This window comes from Ambystoma mexicanum, chromosome 11 (assembly GCF_040938575.1).
Source record: "Ambystoma mexicanum isolate Mex_15411 chromosome 11, UKY_AmexF1_1, whole genome shotgun sequence".
Taxonomy (NCBI): Eukaryota; Metazoa; Chordata; class Amphibia; order Caudata; family Ambystomatidae; genus Ambystoma; species Ambystoma mexicanum.
In genome coordinates, this window is record NC_090934.1 from 393,763,664 (window position 1) to 393,786,082 (window position 22,419).

The window sequence follows — 22,419 nt, forward strand, 5'->3', positions numbered from 1 at the left end:
GAGGAAAGGGGAACTTGATATGCAGACTTGAAGTCACTGGAGAATGATGACTGCAATTGATATCACAAAGGAAGCCCACGCTCTGAGCCTAATGCTTGCAATGAGTGGGGAGGAGAAGATGGGTTCTTATCTGATATGTTGATCATCTCTTTACGTCAAATTAGTATTGTCTCTGCTTGGAGCATATGAAGTGCAGCCAAGGAGGAGGGTATGTCTAAGGGAACAGAGACCAACTTGGAGATGAATTGCGATTTTACTCTTTGTTGTCATATTCTGAGAAAGGATTGGAATCACCTTAGGGTGTCATCTAAGTCCCAAGCTGCTGACGTCTTAAGACAAAGGTGGCAGCATATACACAAGAGGCCAGTCAGGACTACATTCTTCGAAACATGTAACCCTTCTGAAATTGTAGGATACCAGCCTAAGACTCCTCCCAGAGGAATATAAGGAAGGCATCAGCATAAAGGGATTGTTCCTCACTACCCTTTCTCAGGGTCTATTTCAATTCACTGTCCATCGGTGTGGAAGGTGTGTGCATCCATGTATCCAGCTACGTGCCACTGTCCATCCTGGTGGGAGGTGTGGGCTTCCATGTATCCAGCTATGTGCCACTGTCCATCCTGGTGGAAGGTGTGTGTTTCTATATATCCAGCTATGTGCCACTGTCCATCCTGGTGGAAGGTGTGTGCTTCCTTATATCCAGCTACATGCCACTGTCCATCCTGGTGGAAGGTGTGCGCTTCCTTATATCCAGCTACGTGCCTCTGTCCATCCTGGTGGAAGGTGTGTGCATCCATGTATGCTTCCATGTATCTAGCTACGTGCCAATGTCCATCATGGTGGGAGGTGTGTGCTTCCATTTATCCAGCTACGTGCCACTGTCCATCCTGGTGGAAGGTGTGTGCTTCCATATATCCAGCTACGTGCCACTGTCCATCCTGGTGGAAGGTGTGGGCTTCCATATATCCAGCTACATGCCACTGTGCATCCTGGTGGAAGGTGTGTGTTTCTATATATCCAGCTACGTGCCACTGTCCATCCTGGTAGAAGGTGTGTGCATCCATGTATGCTTCCATGTGTCCTGCTACGTGCCACTGTCCATCCTGGTGGGAGGTGTGTGCTTCCATGTATCTAGCTACGTGCCACTGTCCATCCTGGTGGAAGGTGTGCGCTTCCTTATATCCAGCTACGTGCCTCTGTCCATCCTGGTAGAAGGTGTGTGCTTCCTTATATCCAGCTACGTGCCACTGTCCTTCCTGGTGGAAGGTGTGTGCTTCCTTATATCCAGCTACATGTCACTGTCCATCCTGGTGGAAGGTGTGTGCATCCATGTATCTAGCTACGTGCCAATGTCCTTCATGGTGGGAGGTGTGTGCTTCCATGTATCCAGCTACGTGCCACTGTCCATCCTGGTGGACGGTGTGTGCTTCCTTATATCCAGCTAAGTGTCACTGTCCATCTTGGTAGAAGGTGTGTGCATCCATGTATGCTTCCATTTGTCCTGCTGCGTGCCACTGCCCATCTTGGTGGAAGGTGTGTGCTTCCATATATACAGCTACGTGCCACTGTCCATCCTTGGGGAAAGTGTGTGCTTCCATATATCCAGGTACGTGCCACTGTGCATCCTGGTAGAAGGTGTGTGCTTCCATATATCCTGCTACGTGCCACTGTCCATCCTTGGGGAAGGTGTGTGCTTCCATATATTCAGCTACGTGCCACTGTGCATCCTGGTGGAAGGTGTGTGCTTCCATATATCCAGCTACGTGCCACTGTCCATCCTGGTGGAAGGTGTTTGCTTCCTTACATCTAGCTACGTGCCACTGTCCATCCTGGTGGAAGGTGTGTGCTTCCATATATCCAGCTACGTGCCACTGTCCATCCTGGTGGAAGGTGTGTGCTTCCATATATCCAGCTACATGCCACTGTGCATCCTGGTGGAAGGTGTGTGTTTCTATATATCCAGCTACGTGCCACTGTCCATCCTGGTAGAAGGTGTGCGCATCCATGTATGCTTCCATGTGTCCTGCTACGTGCCACTGTCCATCCTGGTGGGAGGTGTGTGCTTCCATGTATCTAGCTACGTGCCACTGTCCATCCTGGTGGAAGGTGTGCGCTTCCTTATATCCAGCTACGTGCCAATGTCCATCATGGTGGGAGGCGTGTGCTTCCATGTATCCAGCTACGTGCCACTGTCCATCCTGGTGGAAGGTGTGTGCTTCCTTATATCCAGCTACGTGTCACTGTCCATCCTGGTAGAAGGTGTGTGCATCCATGTATGCTTCCATTTGTCCTGCTGCGTGCCACTGCCCATCCTGGTGGAAGGTGTGTGCTTCCATATATACAGCTACGTGCCACTGTCCATCCTGGGGGAAGGTGTGTGCTTCCATATATCCAGGTACGTGCCACTGTGCATCCTGGTGGAAGGTGTGTGCCACTGTCCATCCTTGGGGAAGGTGTGGCCTTCCATATATCCAGCTATGTGCCAGTGTGCATCCTGGTGGAAGGTGTGTGCTTCCTTATATCCAGCTACGTGTCACTGTCCATCCTGGTAGAAGGTGTGTGCATCCATGTATGCTTCCATTTGTCCTGCTGCGTGCCACTGCCCATCCTGGTGGAAGGTGTGTGCTTCCATATATACAGCTACGTGCCACTGTCCATCCTTGGGGAAGGTGTGTGCTTCCTTATATCCAGTTACGTTTTTGTCAGTGGGAGATGCGGGTTGACACACAATGCGTCCAGAACATTCGACAAGTGGCACGAATAAACAGAATGCCCCCTTAAACAAAATACAATCAAAATCGTTAGAAACTCAATCATTTCTCCCCCACAGCATTTTTGAAGAAGCTTGACCCTGCTTATCAAGTGGACAAGGGGCAGAAAATTAAGCTGGTGGTAGAAGTGGCCAACCCGGATGCCGAGGTGAAGTGGAAGAAGAATGGGCAGGATATCCAAGTGAGCGGCAGGTAAGCCGCGTACTGTTGATTTTTTTATACGTTTATTGCAGCGCACATAGCCCAGGGGCATCTAGGCGCTAGTTTCACAAAGAGGACAAAGGAAATGGTACAGTGTTGAATTAGTTAAAAAAGGTGGATTTTCGGACTCTTTCTGAAAACCTGCTAGGATGGTTCTACCTGCAGGTGTGGGGGGGGGGGGGGTCAGAGTGGATTGTTCCAAAGGGTGGCAGCCCGGACTGGGAAACTAGCTCCCCATGATCTTTTGCGGTTATATCTGGGAATCTCCAGGCGATGTTTGTAGGCAAAGCGCTGTGGTCTTGTGGGGGCTGGTCTTTTATCTTTTGGATGAGATATGTTGGCGCGTGGCTGTCTAGACATTGGTGGGTATTAGACAGAGTTTGACATTTGATTCTGTCCTTATGGCAAAGAGGAGGGGGTAACCTGGTACAATTCATATGGCAACAGGTCATTTGGTACCATCTACTTTGCAGGGGGTTAACCTGCTGAGATCTGCTGGTTTGTAACCGTGGTGATCGACTAGGGAAACAGTGTTTCATGGTTTTATTTGTGTGGCAAGGAGGTGACCTGATATGAGCTGCTAGCCAAGAGAATGCCTGGTGCATTCTACCAGGTTAAGGGCAGTGTGAAACAAGGGAGTAATGGTGCCAGGAAAAGGAATAACCTGGTCTGATCTATTGGTATGATTGATTGAGCAAAAGCGATAACCTTTTGTGATTTGTGGGGCAGTGACGTCACCAATAGAGGCCAAAATAAAATGGAGTGGTCTACCAGAACATCTACAGGGATTTGTTGCACTGTGAACCCAGTCAAATCTGCCAGGTATGTGTGGGACCTTTCTTGATTTCCTCAAGAAATAACTTACCTGGTGACGTGCAGATTCACAGTTTGGATGGGGCACAGGTAGAGACGCAACAAAGGATTGCAGCCTGGGGGCAGCGAGGGATGTTCAGAAAAGTTGAAAGAAGCAAGGTTGCTATTCAGGAGAGCAATGGCACAGGCAGAGGAGAACGATGCCAGATGCATTAAGTGGGTAGACAAAACCCTTTTCAGAGGATTTAAAAGAAGGAGAGTGTGGCCATGGGGTTGTAGCACCGAAGGAATGATGTGAGCAGTATTTGCACCAGAAACTGCTGATTGGCAACCTCAGGAGGGCAAATAGAAGAGTGGAAATGCCCAGTGCAGATACATGCTCCGCTGAATAAGACCCTGGTGCCATGCGGTATAGATCCCAGGAAATTCAAGGAGTTCATAGCGGTGGTGGCAGTGCCACTCACTACCATGTTCAATAACCCAATTAAGGCAGGCGACTGGTGGGCAATGCAATTAGAGTAAAGGCATGCATGCTAAGATATTCAAGGATCTAAGAGCGATGCTGGCAGCGCCACCACTAACCGTGATCAGTAATTCACTAGCGACGGAAAGGTTTTGGAAGACCAATCAAAGCAGGAGCGGCCGCCCCTGACAACGCTGGAAGCAGCGGAGGCTGGAATCTATAGATCAGAGGCTGCCATCAGTGATGGGCAAATGCATTGGATCCCATTCAATAGGCAACCCCCAGAGAGTTTGGCTCCACCATGGAGCAGCCATAACAAAAGGACCTCTGGGAGTGTTCTCACCGGTGGACCTGGACAGGAGCTGACAGAAAACAGGTGGGCGAGACCCCCTTAGATCCAGTTAAATACAGAGTCCGCGTGAGCAAGTTCAGTAGCCTAGGGATGGGGGACTAGTGGATAAACTGGGAAGGTGTGCCAATTGACACATGATACATGGATGTACTTTTTTACGAGGTCACTTTCCTTGTTTGCACATTAATAGATCATATTTCCCCATGGTCGTTTTTGTCCAATTTGTTTTAAAAACAAACATTTTAATGGAGGTCCCCCCCCACCATCCCCTCACCTGCACCACACCCAACCCAGCACCACCTCACCCTGCCACCCACCACCCCAATCCCCTACTCCCAATAAAAAAAAGAAAACTCGACCAAAACGACCGCTGGAAAAATGAACGATTAATGTGCAAACGATGAAAGTGACCTCGTTAAAAACATGGTATACGGTTTCTATAGGATGCACGCTCAAAAGCACTGATTTCCAACGTGCGCAGCCTCCCTTACTTGCAGTAATACACGCCATTCGCCGTGCATCCGCTGATGTTTGCACACAAATCATGTAAGCAATGAAGATGAGCAAGAACGCGATCTTCAGCCCGATCGGGCCAGGCACATCCAGTCCGGATATGATGTGATATGATATGATGTGGCATTTATAATGCGCCTGTACACAAGTGTTTCTAGGCGCAACAAGACAAGGAAGGGAAACATAGAGAGGACAAAACAACAATCTTACTAGGTCCTGCGTCATTCAGATCGAGCAAGAGCACGCAAGAGAAAAGGGAGAAGTTGGGGATGTTTGGGGATCTGAATACAAACACAAGACGAGACACTGCAAAAACATTCCCTGGTGATCCTTCAACCAGGTCATTAACAGAAACCTGCTCTGCAACCCTCGACCCAAACCATATATGGCATTAAAAGCCTGTGGCATTTTGTGCAGACTTCAGTAAGTGGGAAGGCTGATCTATGTTACGACATGTTCCATGGCCTTGGCTATTGGAGAGGATCTTCCAGTTGCTGGCCATGTTTATACTTTAATTGCCAAACTAAGTATCCTTGTGCTTCTCTAGCTCGCAACCTGCAGCGCGGCAGAACCAAGGCTGACACCCATCGCGGGTGATATTGATGATCAAGATACAATAATTATCATTCATTAAGGGGCTCATCACAAGTTTACCGGTATCCCGCCGGTAGCAGGAAACTGCCCCTGTCCGCCCCACTTCCTGATATCCCAGTATAACTAGGATATATTACAGGCGGCGGAGACACCGGTAAGCTCGCATTCCATGGAGTCCCATTGGGTTCCATAAGTTGGAATTGCCGAAATACCGTCACTTGTAGTACCGGCAAAAGTGATTGTGGCATTTATTCGCCAGTAGGGGCCAGACCTACCGTCAGGTCAGGTCTGTCAGTAGATCTGTGACCCCACCGGCAGACTTGTGTTTCCCTGATCTAGAAAAATTGCTGGTGCCGGAATCACTGGCATTGTTACCAGTATTTGTTCCGGACCAGGGAACTCCTAATGACCCCCTTAAGTCTTGAATAAATAGCCCATATCCTGATCAAAGGAAATGTGTGGGTGCGGCAGCCAGATCTGTCTCTGTTAGCACAGCGGCAATGACGCTGTTCACCCCAATAACTCCTCTTTGTTGCTGTGTGTGCTCATTGGCACAGGGCACAGGTTTGAAAAATAGTCTTGGGTAGGTGAGAAATCGTCTACTTGCCTACCAAACGCATTCAAATCCAAGACCCAAGTGCTTCGAGACTGGGGACCTGGATTCATGGCACTCTCCATTGTTTCATCAGATCTTCAGGTTGGAACACCAGGGCAGAGAACTAATATCTCGCAACTTCGATGGTAGGGCAGTGCATTTTCTTACCCTCCTGAACATTTAGTGGTCCAAGGCCCAAGCAAGGGGTTCCTTCCTGAACCTATCAAGCACTTGCCGTGACACATCCCTTACAAGCCCCACTTCAACACAACTGGTCACGCCTACCAACCCACTAGCGGTGGTGAGAGAGCCAGCCTCTCATGAGGAGAACAGCAGTTTTACACCTCTGAGTGCCACCTTTGCAGATGGTAGCCCCTGAGGAGCAATTACGTATCCCTACTCAGCAGGCAGGGAGCAGCTCACTTTTCAAGGTTCCAGCGGAATTTGAAGAACTCTGCACTGATTCAGCGCAGGTTTTTCCAGAACCTCCCAGGTTCACATGTCTCCACTCCACTGGCATACAAGGGGGTTGTGCCAGGGAATAACGAAATGCGTCTCTGCCTGTCCAATCCACAAATGACCTGAAAGGCAGTAGCAAGGTGAGTAACATCCACCCATTGTCAGGTGGGACCATCATTTTCATGTGGGCTTCCTTCCATATTTCCTGAGCCTCGTGGCATAACATGCCCGCTTTGTCTGTTGACTGCAAAAATGGGGCGTCAACACCTCCTTGTGCCTTAGTGGGCTGCTGCCAGGCTTTTAGGGTGGGACTCCTTTCACTTGCTTTAAGCTTTTGTATTAGGAACCTCCATCTGGCTCTAACTAGGGTAGGGCACCTAGGCATGAGTCCAGTGCCCCTTTCCTACGCACCGCAGGCTCCTCACCCTCATCTAAGCTACACAGCCTTGTGGTCTCTTGATGAGACCCCTTAGCTGCATGTCTCACTCCTGAACTCCTCAGCCTTATGGCACCCAAGAACTCCACTTAGGGGGGGGGCTCAATGCTATACTCACCACCTTTATCTCTTCAAAATGAGCACAGTCATTCTCTAGAAAGCACCTCAATGCTACATCAGAAGAAGCCACTGCCATGTCCCTGAATCGTGGAATATTCTAGTTTGATACACTAAATTTGCCTGGCATCCTCTTCCACAACGGGGCTATTGCTACCACTAGGACACAGGACAGAGAGGATAACTGCATTCCCGTGGACACCCTGCAGGTACTCAATGTTGTGTAAACGTGCATGAACATCTGACAACCTAACAGTGTTAAGTAGGGCACACTTACTCATGGCAAAGCTACCTAAAACCCCATACTATCCCTGTGTGGGTTCCATGTGTTAAAATCGTGGGAAAAATGGCCGTGGACGCAAAATATTGCTGCAAAAAGGCTGTGGGTTTGCCGTCGCAATCCATGTAAAGGAAGCGGGGGACACCCCTGCAACCTCCACTCCTCTTAAATGATATAATGGGGTACACCTTTACTGGGTCAAACCACAGCATTTTTGCCGCGTTTTATTGCACAGGCAACATTTCTGCTGCGATTCTATCACTGCATACCCCTGTGTGGAACATACATGAACATGCTTCCTGCTGGGTCAACTGGAATCTCCTGACGTGGCCCCATGTTTTTCCAATTCCTGCCGTAGACCTCTGGGACTGTTTGAATTCCAAGAGAGAGAGCATGCCATTAGGTTTCTCTGGCCCACATTCTGTACTACACCCAAAAAGCGAACTCCCACCATTGGTATTGCTTTAATCTTGCTCTTATCTCCCAGAATTCACAGAGGTTTCTTCCTGGAAAACGTACCCATCCTGTCTCGCTATTTTCAGTGCGGGCCCTTTCGCTAGGTCAGTTTTGCTGCAGCCATGACAGCCTTTATGGAGGATTTGTTCCCGAGCTATTCAATTGAATGACCCCTGAAAGGTTGACACATCTTTCCCTTTTAACCACTCATTCATATTTCTAGACACTGCAACCGTCTCACCTTTGCAGGAAATGACTCTGCTTTTTACAAACTCTCACAAACTCCTAGGTCCCTCCCTGTTATTGTTTAGACGTTTTAGCAAATTTCCAGACTTCAGCGGCTCGTCGGGGAGCATACACTTTGCTATTTCCAAGGGCTCCCTACCTTTACATTTGGCTACCTACCCGTGAGCAGAGTACACATACAAGGTCTGCCCTCCAGGCAAAATAACCAGCCCTCTTTGCAAATTGGGTTACGATTCCCTGGTAATATTGGGGTGCTATTCAGAACACTTTGTTATGTGTTATTTTATGCAATAAACCCAAAGACCTTAAAGCACTTATTGAGTGTGAATTTTGTAAGTTGCAACCCAGCATCTAACAGCGGAATTTCTTTGCACTGATAGGTTTTAAGATGTTTCTTGAAAATAGTACGAGTAGTGAGGGATCGCAATTGAATAGGAAGGTGGTCGCAGCTAATTGCACTTCGATCTGCGAATGTTCTTCCTCCTGCCGACTTTAATTTAAATTTAGGGATCATTAGAAGCAGCTCATCTTTGGCTTTCAGGCTTCTACTAGGCACATAAAATGTATGTGGGAACTTTGTGATGGGGGCACTTATAGGTTAATATGGTGATCTTAAACTCAATATGTGCCTCGACCGATAATCAATGCACCAATGCAAATTCTGCAAAATAGTGGAAATATGGTCATGCAAAGGAGTGTTAATAACAATGTGCACCACCTGATCTTGTAAAAAGTGGAAGCAGCACACATCCTGTTCAGAGCAGCACACATCCTGTTCAGATCAGGACATATCCGGTTCAGAGCAGCACATTTCCTGTTCAGAGCAGCACACATCCTGTTCAGAGCAGCACACATCCTGTTCAGATCAGGACATATCCGGTTCAGAGCAGCACATTTCCTGTTCAGAGCAGCACATTTCCTGTTCAGAGTAGCACATTTCCTGTTCAGAGTAGCACACATCCTGTTCAGATCAGCACATATCCGGTTCAGAGCAGCACACATCCTGTTCAGATCAGCACATATCCGGTTCAGAGCAGCACATTTCCTGTTCAGAGCAGCACATTTCCTGTTCAGAGTAGCACATTTCCTGTTCAGATCAGCACATATCCTGTTCAGAGCAGCCTACCATTAGTGCATTGCAGCACTCAATGTTGTAGCATATAATGGCTCTGGAAGTACCTCCTAAATGATGGCCGGACAGAAAGGGACGGATTTGTTTTAAAAGCTCCTCATACTACAATGACAAGCTGGTAGCTGAAGTGATATAACCAGACATGTCCAATGACTGATCAACCCTGGCGCTCAAGGTTTTAGTGCAAGTACATAGATAATTGTTATCTAACAAAAAGTGTGCTTGATTATGGAAATATTTCTTCAACTTCAAGCAGAGCCAATAACTGTTATTTCTGTTTTGGTAGTATTTAAACTAAGTCAATTGATGTTCATCCAGGACTTGATATCCAGTATTAAGGTATTTTATCTTGTATTATCAATGTAATCCTGAATTTAAAGTAAAGTTGAGTTCCATCTGCATATCAATGGAAGTAAACCTCCATGCCACGCAGAAGATCACATAAAGGCTGAACATATATTTTCAAAAGAAGGGGGAACAAAGAATAACCCTGAGGTATTTTGCGTGTTAAACCTGACTTAGGGTTCACCAAATCATTATCAGTGATCAAAACAGATCTGCTGGTCAGAAAAGTAGGAAACCAAGACATTCCAGTGTTGGACACCCTGGCCCCAGATGATAATCTTTTCAATATGATCTGGCTTGGAAGGCAGCAGAGCCATCCAACATTATGAAAGGCGATGCCAAATGCTAATTTCTTTACTATAAAGGGGATATTCACGAACACCTTGCAAAGCCATTTCTCTCCCTCAATGAGGGTGAAAGCCTGACTGTATGTCCACCACCAGGCTTTGGCAAACTCTAGAAATTGAAGAGTAACCACCTTCTCCAAACCTTTGACAGACATGGGGACTTCGATATAGAATGTTAGTTGATCAAATCATCAGTGTCCAGGGAAGATATCTTCAAGAGTTGAGTGACTCAAAATGTTTTAAGCAATTCATAGACTAAACCCTGAAAGAATGAGTCATTAACAAAAGCAGTAAAGAAAGGTAGAGGTTCCTCACTCACTACAGCCTTTCGCTATCTGTATGGGACATACATCACTGGGCAAGAATTCACTTTCATAGAATTCACGATCTAAGTTCAACTTTAGTAATAGAGGAAAAACTTAATTCTGGTATAAATGAAAAGTATGATTCAGAGCCGGCTTGGTGTAAATCAAATGTAGAATAATGGGATGGGTCTTATTACTCCAAGAGATGGAGGAAGGTACTGTAGAGGGTGCTGCAAACTTGCTCTTTGGCGTTGCCACTGAGCTTGATCTTCCAAGAGTGGAGCTGCAAATGCCTACCTCTGCTCCAGAAGCCAATCATTAGTCCTCTTCTATGGAGGTCATCTTTACCTCCACTGCCCCTCTTTAGCTGTCTGTGGCCAGTTTGCACGGCTCAAATATGGAAACAGGTCAGACTGGAAATAGGCTTGGCTGCAGACATTCTACGCTGAGGCCTAGACAGATGTAGCTGGCTGGCTGGACAACACAGATAGAGGAAGCTCAGCCTGGCCTCTCGGTCGGCCGGTTTGTGTTGGAGCTATGTTCTTGCCAAAGTGCCATGTTTTAGAATTTTGACCATTTCCTCTCCCAGACTATGCGCCATATCAATGTCATTTAAAGAAGGTAGAATTGTTGTATTATGTTAGCCTAACATGGACATTCTGTTCCACCTATTGTTTTGTGGCACAGTTACACTGCTGCACCTCTAGGCTTGAATGCATTAGGTCAGTCCTTCTGCCTCTCAGGGATCTGGTATACAGAGCCCAGGTACATCCCAGGAACTCACCCACTCCTAAAGCATCAGCACAGAGTAAGATGAAGGTTATAGAACAGCATACGACTAATCTGATTGCACAACTTACCTTTGGCACAGAGAGTGTTTCAAGACTAGTCTATGTCACAGGCCGGCAAAGTCCATGATGTCATTAAACATGCTTGGAACCTAGGCAGTCACATAGGTTTATGGCAGGTGTGTGGCCTTGCTGCAAGAAGCTGCATAAGAGTGCGCGCTTACCAGTGTTGAAGTGGGCACATTAATGGGCCAGGTGCCCTTGTATGCAGGTCCTCCTGGTGCAGCCCAATGAAAACAGAAAGGCCACTTGGTACCATTGCCTCACAACTTGGCAACTTCTGCTAAGCGGGTGCACTTCGTTCCATGGTGCTGCTACTGACGAATGGGTTTCTGCTGAAAGACAATTTAAGTATGGGCATACAATACAAGTATCTTCTTTAGTCAGGAACAACTCAGGGGGTTTATTTTAGCAGAGGCTGCCAATTACGCAGGACAGTTACACCCTGAGGCATCCCAAGTCAAAGGCAGTAGCCTGACTGCATTTTCAGAGTCAGACCAAGTTGTGAGCCTTTGCCCTTTAGTCTAGCCGGGGATGCCCTCAGGAAATCTGGGCCCCAGTGGCCCTGGAGTACATCCATTCTACCCGGGATAAACCACTGTAGGAGGACCCTGGCCTGCCTAGAGTGTGAAGTAGCATCTTCAGTCTGTTCCTAAACTTGATGCAGGCCCATCAGATTGCACTCCTCAGCATGAGGGGCGTAGCATCCCAAAAGCACCATTCTTCTTTCAATAGTCTTTTAAGGGTAAGGCCCTCTTTTCTGGAAACCACCTGGGGGGCACATCTAAAAAAGCAGCACAAATGAAGCCAGTAAAAATGTAAAGCAAGCACCTGACCGTCCACTACATGAAGACAGTAACGCGAAAGGTTTCAAACATTAAAATGAATAACTATTTACTGTAAAAGAACATGTCCTCAAATGTAATCATGACCCCCTGAGAAACCTAATGCAGGGTGCTTTAGGGTTATCGATAAAGACAGAAGACACATGTGGACAGTGATCAGGATAGGAGACATTTCTGGACAAGTCAATGTAAAGTTTAAGTGAAGCCGGACCCGTCTTAACTCTGTGAGCTGGTCATGGCAGGAACCAGACTGCTAACCAAGAGCTTTGCCAAACAACTTGAAAAGGGAACTACCGATTGCAAGCTGGCTTGCATGTGGCGTGGATCAAGTGTTGGAGCCGTGCCCCTCAAAGAACAAGTCTGCCCACCTTAGATGACTGTTTGTGTGGTGGGTTGGCAGTTTTAAGTTGAATTGCTGGCTGTATGTTGTCAGTTGTGATTTAAGTTTACAGTTATGCGTTTTTGGCTGTGAGTTCAGTTTTTGGTTGCGAGCTGAGTTGCAGTTGTACGTTGATGGCTGTTACTTGGTAATTGTGAGTGCTGGTTATTTTTGGCCAGCTTTCTGTTGTCGGTTATTAGTTGAGAAATTTGAGTTGGGTTGCTGGCTTCGAGTTGCCAGTTGTGAGTTTAGTTGTGATTTGTGAGTTGATTTTCTAGTTGTGAGCTGCGATTTGAGTTGCCATTTTGGATTCGAGTTGCTGTTGTGAGCTGGTGGCTGTGAGCTGTGTTTCCAATTGTGAGTTGATGGTTGTATGTTACCAATCTGAGTTTAGCTGATGGTTGTGAGTTGCTGTGCTGTTTGTCAGTTGACAGTTGTAAGTACGGTTGCCAGTTGTGAGATGTCATTTGAGATGTCATTTGTGAGTGGAAATGCAGCTGTGAGATGATGATTGTAAGAGGTGTTTCCTGTTGTGAGTTGCAGGTTGTAAGATGCCAAGTCGAAGGGCTGGCTTGGGTGATGGTATTCAACATGTGCTATAGTCCCATTAATCAATTATTGCTTTTCTTTTTCCTCCTTTCATTGTCTACCTTCTTCCTCCCATCCTGTGGCTTCTCTTCTGTGCCTCACTGTGGAATGTGACTCAATGGAAATGCCTTCAGCAAGTAAGTACCCATGCCTCTGTATCCAACCTGGCCTCTGCACTGGGCACCTGTTTACCTATGGAAACCCATCTTGCTTTCTGGAATAATCTCCACCCAGCGACATGTGGGCCTCTATCCCAGACTAGTCACTGATAATCCATTGATAAACCCTCAGCTTCTCTGCGCTCTATCATAGGTAACCGCAGCAATTAACATATGTTGGTTCAAAACTCTCAGTTGTCAAAAACCAGGAAACTCCATTAAAAAATAAGAGGAACTGATAACGACTACCAGGTGCAGCTGTGGGAGCCTGAACACACCCCACAGGCGCAGCTGTGAGGGCCCAGGCACGTGTTTGGAACACCACTGTGACTCTGCGTAAGAATCCAAACTGGATGGGTGAGACAATGGACTGACTAGAGGCTTAACACACTGTAACCTGAACTCCTGCACCACCCTATGCAGAGGATAATCGCTCTTCGACTGCTCACTGGTAGCCACGCTTAAAAACATGGCTCCACCACAAGTGCTGAGGGTGCAGGCATCACAAACACAGTACTGTTAAGCGTGAAGGCACTTAAGAGCCAAACTAGTTTATCTTTCTAACACTAATAACTAATTGTCATGAACATTTGTGCATACAAATTGAGAAACGTGCAGTATAACCCTAATAGATTTGTGTAATTACGGTAAAAAATGAAGGCCATTAGCAATACTCAATTTGGAATACAAGTTCCCCAAAACCTTTTCACTCAAAACAGGCAACAAAAAAAAATGAGAGGTACATTCAGCAAAATTGTCTTTAATGGCCCCCTCCTGCAGATTCTGGGCCTCATTACAAGTGTGGCGATCCAGAAACAAGGGGGCCGGTAAACTTACTGTTTCTGGACCGCCACACTACGAGTCTGCCTGCCGGGGCCGTCGTGCCTGCCGGGCGCATCAGTAGGCAGACTTGTCAGGGAAGCACTGGCACTTAGCAACGGTGCCAGTGTTTTCGTCTCCCCGCTCCCATAGATTCCTATGGGAATGGAGAGTTACAAAATCCGGTGCCTGACTTCCTGCACCGCCGGGACTTGTAATGTCCCTAGGGCACTGGGAAGTCAGGTGCCGGATTTGATGTTACTGGGTTGGCAGCAACACGCTGGTCGCACCAGCGGGTTACCCCCAACCTCGTTATGAGGCCCTCTCTGCTAACACGCCTGACTTGTGCAGACCTGAATGCATTCACTGCTTTGTAATCACAGATCTGCCTTCAACAGAGCTGAATATGTAAACCTCCCCCCCTCCCCCCGTAGATTAATTTCTCAGAGGTCTGCCTCATACAGGCCAGATCATTTCCATCCATGCTTGCGGCTGACTACTTACTCTCCGGTCTGCCTTGTGCAAACCAGATCTTTTCCATCCATGCTTCCTCTTGAATTCTTACGCACAGGTCTTCCTTGTGCAAGTCAAATCATTTCCATCAATGGTTCCTGTTGAAGCCTTACTCACTGTACTGCCTAGTGCAAACCAGATGATTTCACAGGTCTTCCATGCGTAGACCCGATCATTTCCATCCATGCTTCCTGTTGCATCCTTACTCAACGGTTTGCCTTGTGGTGACCAGATCATTTCATCCAGGCTTCCTGTGGAATCTTTACTTACAGGCCGGCCTGTTGCAAACAAGATCATTTTCAGCCATGCTTTTTTTTAATCATTACTCACCGGTCTGCCTTGCGACGTCCAGGCCATTTCCAAACATGCTTCCAGTTGAATTCTTAATCACTGGTAAGCCTTGTGCAAACCGGATCATTTCCATCCATGCTTCCTGTTGAACCCTTACTCACTGCTCCTTGCACTCTCTACTAATGCATTCAAAGGACACCTTCCACCTTTTATACATATGATTATGATTTCGAAAACATTTAATTTTTGAAAAGCCGTGTTGACTTTTTCATATGCACCCATGTAATCTAGTCCCTTATTTTGCTTACACATCAGGTTAAATATCTTCAAATCCAACTCCAAATCATACGTCTAATCGATTCAACAGTTTGTAGAATGGCTTTCAGTTCCTTGAAAAACAGAGGCAACCGCTGCTAGCCTTTGATGTTGTCGGTATTAGTTTGAGCTGATGATAATATGGAATTGCCAACATTATGCATATTTGCATTCATTAAACACATTAAGGGAACATTAGTTAGCCCTTTTTCTATTTCTACATGGGCGGGAGTCCTATAATATTTAACTAAGAAATAATGTCAAGAAATGCCATAGAGCACTACTTTTTGAAATAAGTCTTGTTCTGGAACATTTCCCAAAAAATGTAATGTTCATGATGTATTTCTGCAACAAATGGTTTGCTTTTACATGATATATGGAGAACTTTGTGCTAGAGAAAAAGAAGTCCTCACAAATGTTTTGCCTAATTATCAGTCCCATATGGGGCTGCACAGAGCCCAATGGCACATTCACGGAGGCCCCTGCACCCAGGCACCCTCTGCTTTCTGTTGTTTTGGGTAACGCCAGAGTCCTTTCTGTCTCACTCTGAGTGGGCCTTTTTGGAGTGTCGTCCAAGTGCACAATGGAGCTGAGAAGGGTTGGCAGTGGCAGGCGTGTCTGATCTATGGAATTGAGCCATTTGGGGCACCGTGGAAGCTTCACACTCTCAGTGTCCATCCTATGCCCACCTATATGCATTTTAAAACATGCCATAACCATTTGTAGATGTTCAGGTCTAGTGATAGATCATATTGTCGAAAGATAGGCTATTCCACAAAGGTCACAAACAAAAACTATTGTTCCAGACATCCTATTCTGACCCCATGACCTCTGTGGCCATTCTGCTACTTTTGTCCTATTACACTGTTTTAATGCTTCTATTTTATTGACCCTGTGACCTCTGTGGCCATAGACGATCTGCCTTGACCCTAGAATGTATGTAGCCATAGGTCTGCTGTGATGACCCTGTGCCGTCATTGGGCATAACCTGCTTTGTTGGAAACTTGACCTCTGCTATAATAGGCCTTATGCTTTGATCCTGTGACATCTGTGGCTATAGACCTAATGCTCTGACTTGGAGACTGCTATGTGCAAAGACCTGATGTCTTGATCCCGTGCCCTTTATGCCTACAGTTCTATTGTCTTGACCCCGCGGCGACACCGTTGACTAACTCTATGCAATTCTTCCCATTCCAGGTACATCTTTGAAAGCATTGGAAACAAGCGGATCTTGACCATAAACCACTGCTCCTTGGCGGATGATGCGGCCTACGAATGTGTCATCGGGGACGAGAAGTGCTTCACTGAACTCTTTGTGAAAGGCAAGCTCCAAGCCTCACTCCTCTCTGAAACTCACCACTTTATATCACTCACTCCTCTCCAGGCCTCAATGATCTCCAGATCTCAATCCTCTCCAGATTGAATTCATCCCATGACCTCACTTATAACTGGCCCACAACGGTCTGCGAACCAAACTCATCTCCAGACATCCCAATCCAAAGCCCTCTGCAGACCTCACTCCTCAGAGTGTCTCACTCCTTACCAGGCCCCATTCTTTGTCCAAGCTTCCTATTCGATCTTCTTTCTCAAGGGTGTTCTTGAGGAGAACCATCTCTGGTTCCGGAAGCACCTCAAGACCTTCCTCTTTGCTTCTGCCTTCGCTCCCCCTCTCCCCTGCTGATCTGCTCTCTCTTGGCACTGTGCACCGCCACCCTCTGTCCCCTGGGCCCAGGTACCTACTCACCCTGCCACCCTCCTGCACTGACCCCTGGCCACCCCGTGCATGGGGGATTCTATCTGTACCCATACAGCCCCCCTTTTTTTGTTCTTTCTTTTTCTGCACTTATCAGACTTACCCAGTCTGCTGCCTTAAACACAGCACTTGCCACTTGCTGGCTGCACTACCACTGTTTATTGCCTGCATTTTCTATTTTTTTAAAATTATTATTTCTCTGCTCTCCTCTGCTCCTTACTTTCCACTCCCCCCTTCCATGCACTTTTTCCCTTTTCCCTTTCCCATGCACTTGCATGTTCTCAATGTCACTGGGCCTAGTGAGATCGTTGTTTTGTTGCGTTGTTTCTCCCCTGTTTCCCTCCCTTGCCTAGTCGCGCTGTGAAACACGTGTGCATGAGCGCAATACAAATAAAATATCATATCATATCATATTTCAAGATACAGACTTTTCCTGCAAGCCCCTTGTTCCACTCTCAAGCCGGTGGCCCCTCCTCATCTTCAGGCATCCATTCTCTCAAAGGCCACCGTATCTTGGTGTGAGAGAGCTCCCTCTGACAGCCCCATCAACCCCTAGTTTGCCAGTGCAGATGCCCATGCTGGATATCCTATGCATACCTGGATGTATTGTACACTTACAGTCGGATCCTAATGAACACGAGTCTGCTTCTGTCTCTGCAGAGCCCCCCATACTCATCACACGCCCCCTGGAGGACCAGATGGTGATGGTGGGAGAGCGAGTCGAGTTTGAGTGTGAGGTTTCGGAAGAGGGAGCTCAAGTAAAATGGTAAGAGATTATATAAATTGAAAAGGAAGCATCGATAGGCACTACTGGATTAGCAGGGAATGCTACAAAATAGAGGTGCAGCGTGTGTAATCCAGTCCTGTAAAAGCTGGGGAGCAGGGGTGCAAGTCAGGATCGAGGTACACTTCCAGAACTCAGTGTGATGAACGTTAGCCCTGTCAACCTCCTCAACATTGCACCCTGCTCTGCCCTTCAAGCATGCCCCGTCCCCCATGCCCGTTAGCTGGCTGCAGAAGCGGGGGTTGCTCCTGGGCCTGTTCTTAACAGAGGTTACACTGGCATTAGCAGGTGTGCACCAAAACGATCTCTGTGCAACATTGGAGGGATGGCAGTATTTAGGTACACCGAAATCATTGTGGCAGAGGTTGACGTGGCAGCAAGCAATGTACTTGAACTTTCCTTTGGAAGAGAGGCTGAGGGTGGCAGTACGGGGGGAGCAACTGAGTGGGCTCTTCATTGGTTTTGGGGTAGCAGTGAAGAGGGGTACTCCTAAATCACCCCTTGGAAGCAGAAAGGCATGGACCTGATACAGCCTGTGCAGAGTGTGCAGCTGTGTTGGTAGAATTGCGTGAACCTCTCCAGTTAGAGTGTAGACGGCATGAGTGGCACTCAGAAGGTCAGCGCTTAACTCAGCAGGTTGTGCAGTGGTGGCATTGAGCACAGTCATCCATTCACTTGTCTACTGGGTTTTTAAGGATGTCAGCAGTGAGGGGTTTACCTGAAAGAACTCCAGGCAGGAGTCAGAATGCCAGTACCTTGAGGCTATAAACATCAAAGAGTGATTGTGTACGGAAAGATTGGATTACTCATAACCATTGGCAACTCCTTTGGGTAGCTTCCATCCCATCATTTTCTTAACACGTCCACACCATTACAGAAGGGGATTGCAACACATGCACGTCAGTTGGAGAACACATGATGGCAGGTGGGCCTGCACCACTCTTGCCCTTGTTATTAAGGGTTGTGCTGAAGTTGAGTGATGTACGGGGACACAGATTCCTGCAACTTCTTGTATTTCTCTGGTTCATCCCTCGAAAATCAACCACTCGCGCTCCCAGGTGATTATTTCCACAGTGATTGTTATCTCAAGCTTGAAGGTCCAATAACCTGAACGGCCGCTTACGTCGGTGATTGTTGTTTGTATTATCATTCTTATTGTGTACTTGGACCATGCACCACCCTAGACTAAGCTGTATCTTGGCCATGGAAATAGAGCCGTTGCCGGTACCTGTAATATCCTGGTAATACCATTGAGCATAGATACCACAAAAGCAGAAAAAGGAAGAGATCGCAAAGATGCAGAGAGCGTGCACTAGTGATCCAGCAAGAACATGTTCACTGACCCATGGAAATTGGTCAAGACATCAGTTGCAAAGGGAGGGAGTTCCATAATCGTGGACTCTAGTGTTAACACTTTGTCCCAGTGCCAATCAAATTTAGAGTGGGGGAAGGTGAAAAGATGCTGGTCAGCAGAACATAGGCCTCTACCCGGCCTGCAAGAAGATATCTTATCCTCTAAATATGGTAGTGCAAGACTATTGGGACTCATTCCGAGTGTGTTGGCCTGGTAAAAATGCAGGTAATACCGGCTATGGCATTTTTACCGGACCGGCACACTCCGAGTTTGCCGGTAGGGGCTCTGATCCACTGGCAGGCCCAACCTGCTTGTAGTTTAGGCCCTTATCGGCAAATCATTGTTGCAATCACTGGCACCGGTACAGCCAGTGCTGGTGTTTGCGGCAAACCCATTCCATGGCGTCCTACAAGACTCCATGGAATGGGAACTTACCGCCGTTGCCGGCACCTGTAATATCCCCGTAATACCATGATATCGGGTGCTGGTAACAGTAAGCCGGGTTTGCCGGTAACCCACCGGAATTACCAGTGGGTTAACGGCAAACCAGAATTGAGGCCCTATATCTGCAATTAAAAACCTGCCAGAAAATCTTGAACATTACTCGACTGGGCACAGGCACTCAGTGCAGAGTGACACAAATCAGTAACATTGCCCAGCCAAACGGCAGCACTCTGTCTGCCCCAGAGTGAATTCAGGAGCTATGAGGGAAGACGCCAATCAAGGGTTTTTGCAAAATGCATGGAGGATTTAACCAGTGCTGCGACAATCGCGTCATGGTAGTGTGGGGGGTTGTAAGAAATGATGCATTTCAAATGATGAAGTTTAAAATGGGCAGCATGTGTAACAACACCCACCTGTGCCTTCAGACTTCATATCCGATTCCCAGATAGATCCCACGTGTGTCACCCAAGCTTGAAAACCTTTATGCCAACCAAACAATTTACGAGAAAGTGGGATTTTATCAGCTTGAATTAACAAATGGCAATAAGGAGCCCTTTGGTATTTCCTGTGTCCATGTTCAGGCCTCCGGCTGAAAGCTCGAGAGCACCTTAGCAAACTTAGGAAATGTTCGAAAGATCCTCCTGTGGACTATGGACACCCAGGTCACTCTGCATGACATCATTGCAGGAATGAAGAGCAAGAGACAGATCTCTAGACAAGAAGATAGTCAAGGTACACATGAAATAGCAGAGTGGACAGTATGGACCCCTGTGGGACGGCGGTTCCCAGTTTAGTCAGAAAGAATCAGAACCAGTTCAGAGACACTCCTGAGATTCCAGCCTCCATACAAAGGTGATCAATTAGTAGCCCATAGTCAATGGTGCCAAAGGCCCCCGAAAGGCCTATCGTGATAAGGATCCCCCTGATCCGCTCGCTATCTGAAGGAGGCTGCCCCCGATATACTTGTAGAATGCTGATTGTAGCTGGGATGTGACCACCTTTTCAAGGATTTTGGTCGGCCAAGGCAGTCCTGCAATCTGACAGTAGCTATTTAACACACAGGAATCCATGGATGATTTTTTTTTTCATTGGGTTATTCCAAAGTTGCCATTTTAATTGTGGTAAGCCTTGACATCTTGTGCTTATTCTAGAGCGTGTACAACTTTACAAGCTGGTTTTATTCAATGACATTTTAAGGATACATATGAAGCTCCTTGTACTTTTTTATTTCTTCACCAGCTCATTCAGATAGGATGCCCAGCAAAATATTCCCTAGCAAACTAGCCATGTCCTCGTCCCATTAGAAGGAGCCAAGTCCCAGCTACTAGAACCACGTTCCTGGGCAAGAGGAGGCAAATAACAGCTAACATGTTTCGACTTGTTTGAGCCACATCAGTGAGATACTGCTTGATTCTCTATGAGCAGCCTGCAAGGGAACCACATCTGGACATACCCCGCCCTACTATGAAGACTCATTGCAAACACCAAAACGTGATGGACGGAAAGCTTTGAATGAATCATACCCACTTGCAATTCTTCTGGGCAGCTTTCTGCCTAACCTTTTTTAGCCCATCTACCTAGGTTATTACAAAGGGGGACCAACCAAATGCACATCTTACTTTGACCAGGTGAAGAATGGACTGGAAGAGCCAAGTGGGTGGTGGCAAGAGCATTAACCTGCCCTAATTGAACTCCCAAAGCACTCTAACCACCTACTCACCTTAAGGAAGTGCAAGCCAGGCTGAAAACCTAAGCCGTAAGGGCAGGGAAAAGCAGGGTGCACACCACAATTCCTATACAAGTAAAGAGCAAAGTTAACATCCAACCTAGACTATGTATGAAGGAATAGCCACATAAGATTGTGTTGAAAATAAGAGAAAAGGCTGTTTAAACAGTCTTAAGTGGATATTGCTGAAAGTCACTTGGGAGAGTGCAGTTCTAGAACTCTTTCGTTCTCTAGGGTCCTTCTAGGGGAGATCCGATCCCAAGCGCCTAACATTGGAATCATTATAACAGCCAGCGTCATATCTCCCCTGAAGAAAGCAAGTGCTGATCACAACTATCCCTCATCCTGCAGACCGGCCATTCTCCTTCCCTACCACTCCAAAAACCTTGAGAGAGTTGTCTTCAACAGCACAGTCAACTCTCTTGAGGTGCACTCATTTGCTGACTCCCTCCATTCGGGAATTCAGTCTAAACATTCCACTGAGACTGCGCTCATCCTTGTCCCCAATTTCTCTTACCGCTGTGCATCAATCACTTCCACTCCTTTAGCCTTCTAGAATCTTCTTATCCTTCTAGAGCGTTTTCCTCATCTACAAGGACAACATACTCGACTGATTGTCTTTCTATCTCTCTGATGGCTACTTCTCAATCTCATGGCATTGCTGCAGCACATCCCCATTGCTCCATAGCATGGATGTTCATCAAGGATCAATTCTAGGCCGACTCTTCTTCACGCCGTACAGATCCACCCTTGGCAAACTTATTTCCTCCTGTGTCTTTAACTATCACCTTTTCACTGAAGATACTCATTTATTCTTCTCCTTTCCCTCCTTCGCACCTGCAATCTCCGAACGCGTAAACAACTGCTCAACAGCCATCCTCCATTGGATGGCTTCACAATGTCTCATGCTTAATTGTTTGAAGACGGAAGTCATCTTTCTCCCTGTCTCCAGTGCCAACCCCATTATTTCCTCTTCCATCTCTTTATACCAGACCTCGACACCACTGCACCCATGGCTTGTAACCTTTAGGCACTCTTTCACAGGGCCTGACAGACTACCTCTTCATCATGGTCATTACACTGCAGCCAGACACAACCTTCTAAACATTAGAAAAATCTGCCCACACAACAGGCACCACTCAGCTAAGGCCCTTATATCCACTCTTGTCCTCAGCAA

The 22,419-nt window shown here is 47.0% G+C and overlaps 1 protein-coding gene across 1 annotated transcript in view; it reads left to right on the top strand.

Moving 5' to 3' along the window:
• The window catches only part of MYBPC3 (myosin binding protein C3), a 278,233-nt gene that overhangs the window by 107,037 nt on the left and 148,777 nt on the right, over nucleotides 1–22,419 (top strand). Inside the window, exons 13-16 of the mRNA XM_069623114.1 lie at nucleotides 2,831–2,963; nucleotides 4,672–4,674; nucleotides 16,379–16,503; nucleotides 17,595–17,700. Of these exons, the coding sequence (XP_069479215.1) occupies nucleotides 2,831–2,963; nucleotides 4,672–4,674; nucleotides 16,379–16,503; nucleotides 17,595–17,700 (367 nt within the window). The remainder of the gene's footprint in view (nucleotides 1–2,830; nucleotides 2,964–4,671; nucleotides 4,675–16,378; nucleotides 16,504–17,594; nucleotides 17,701–22,419) is intronic.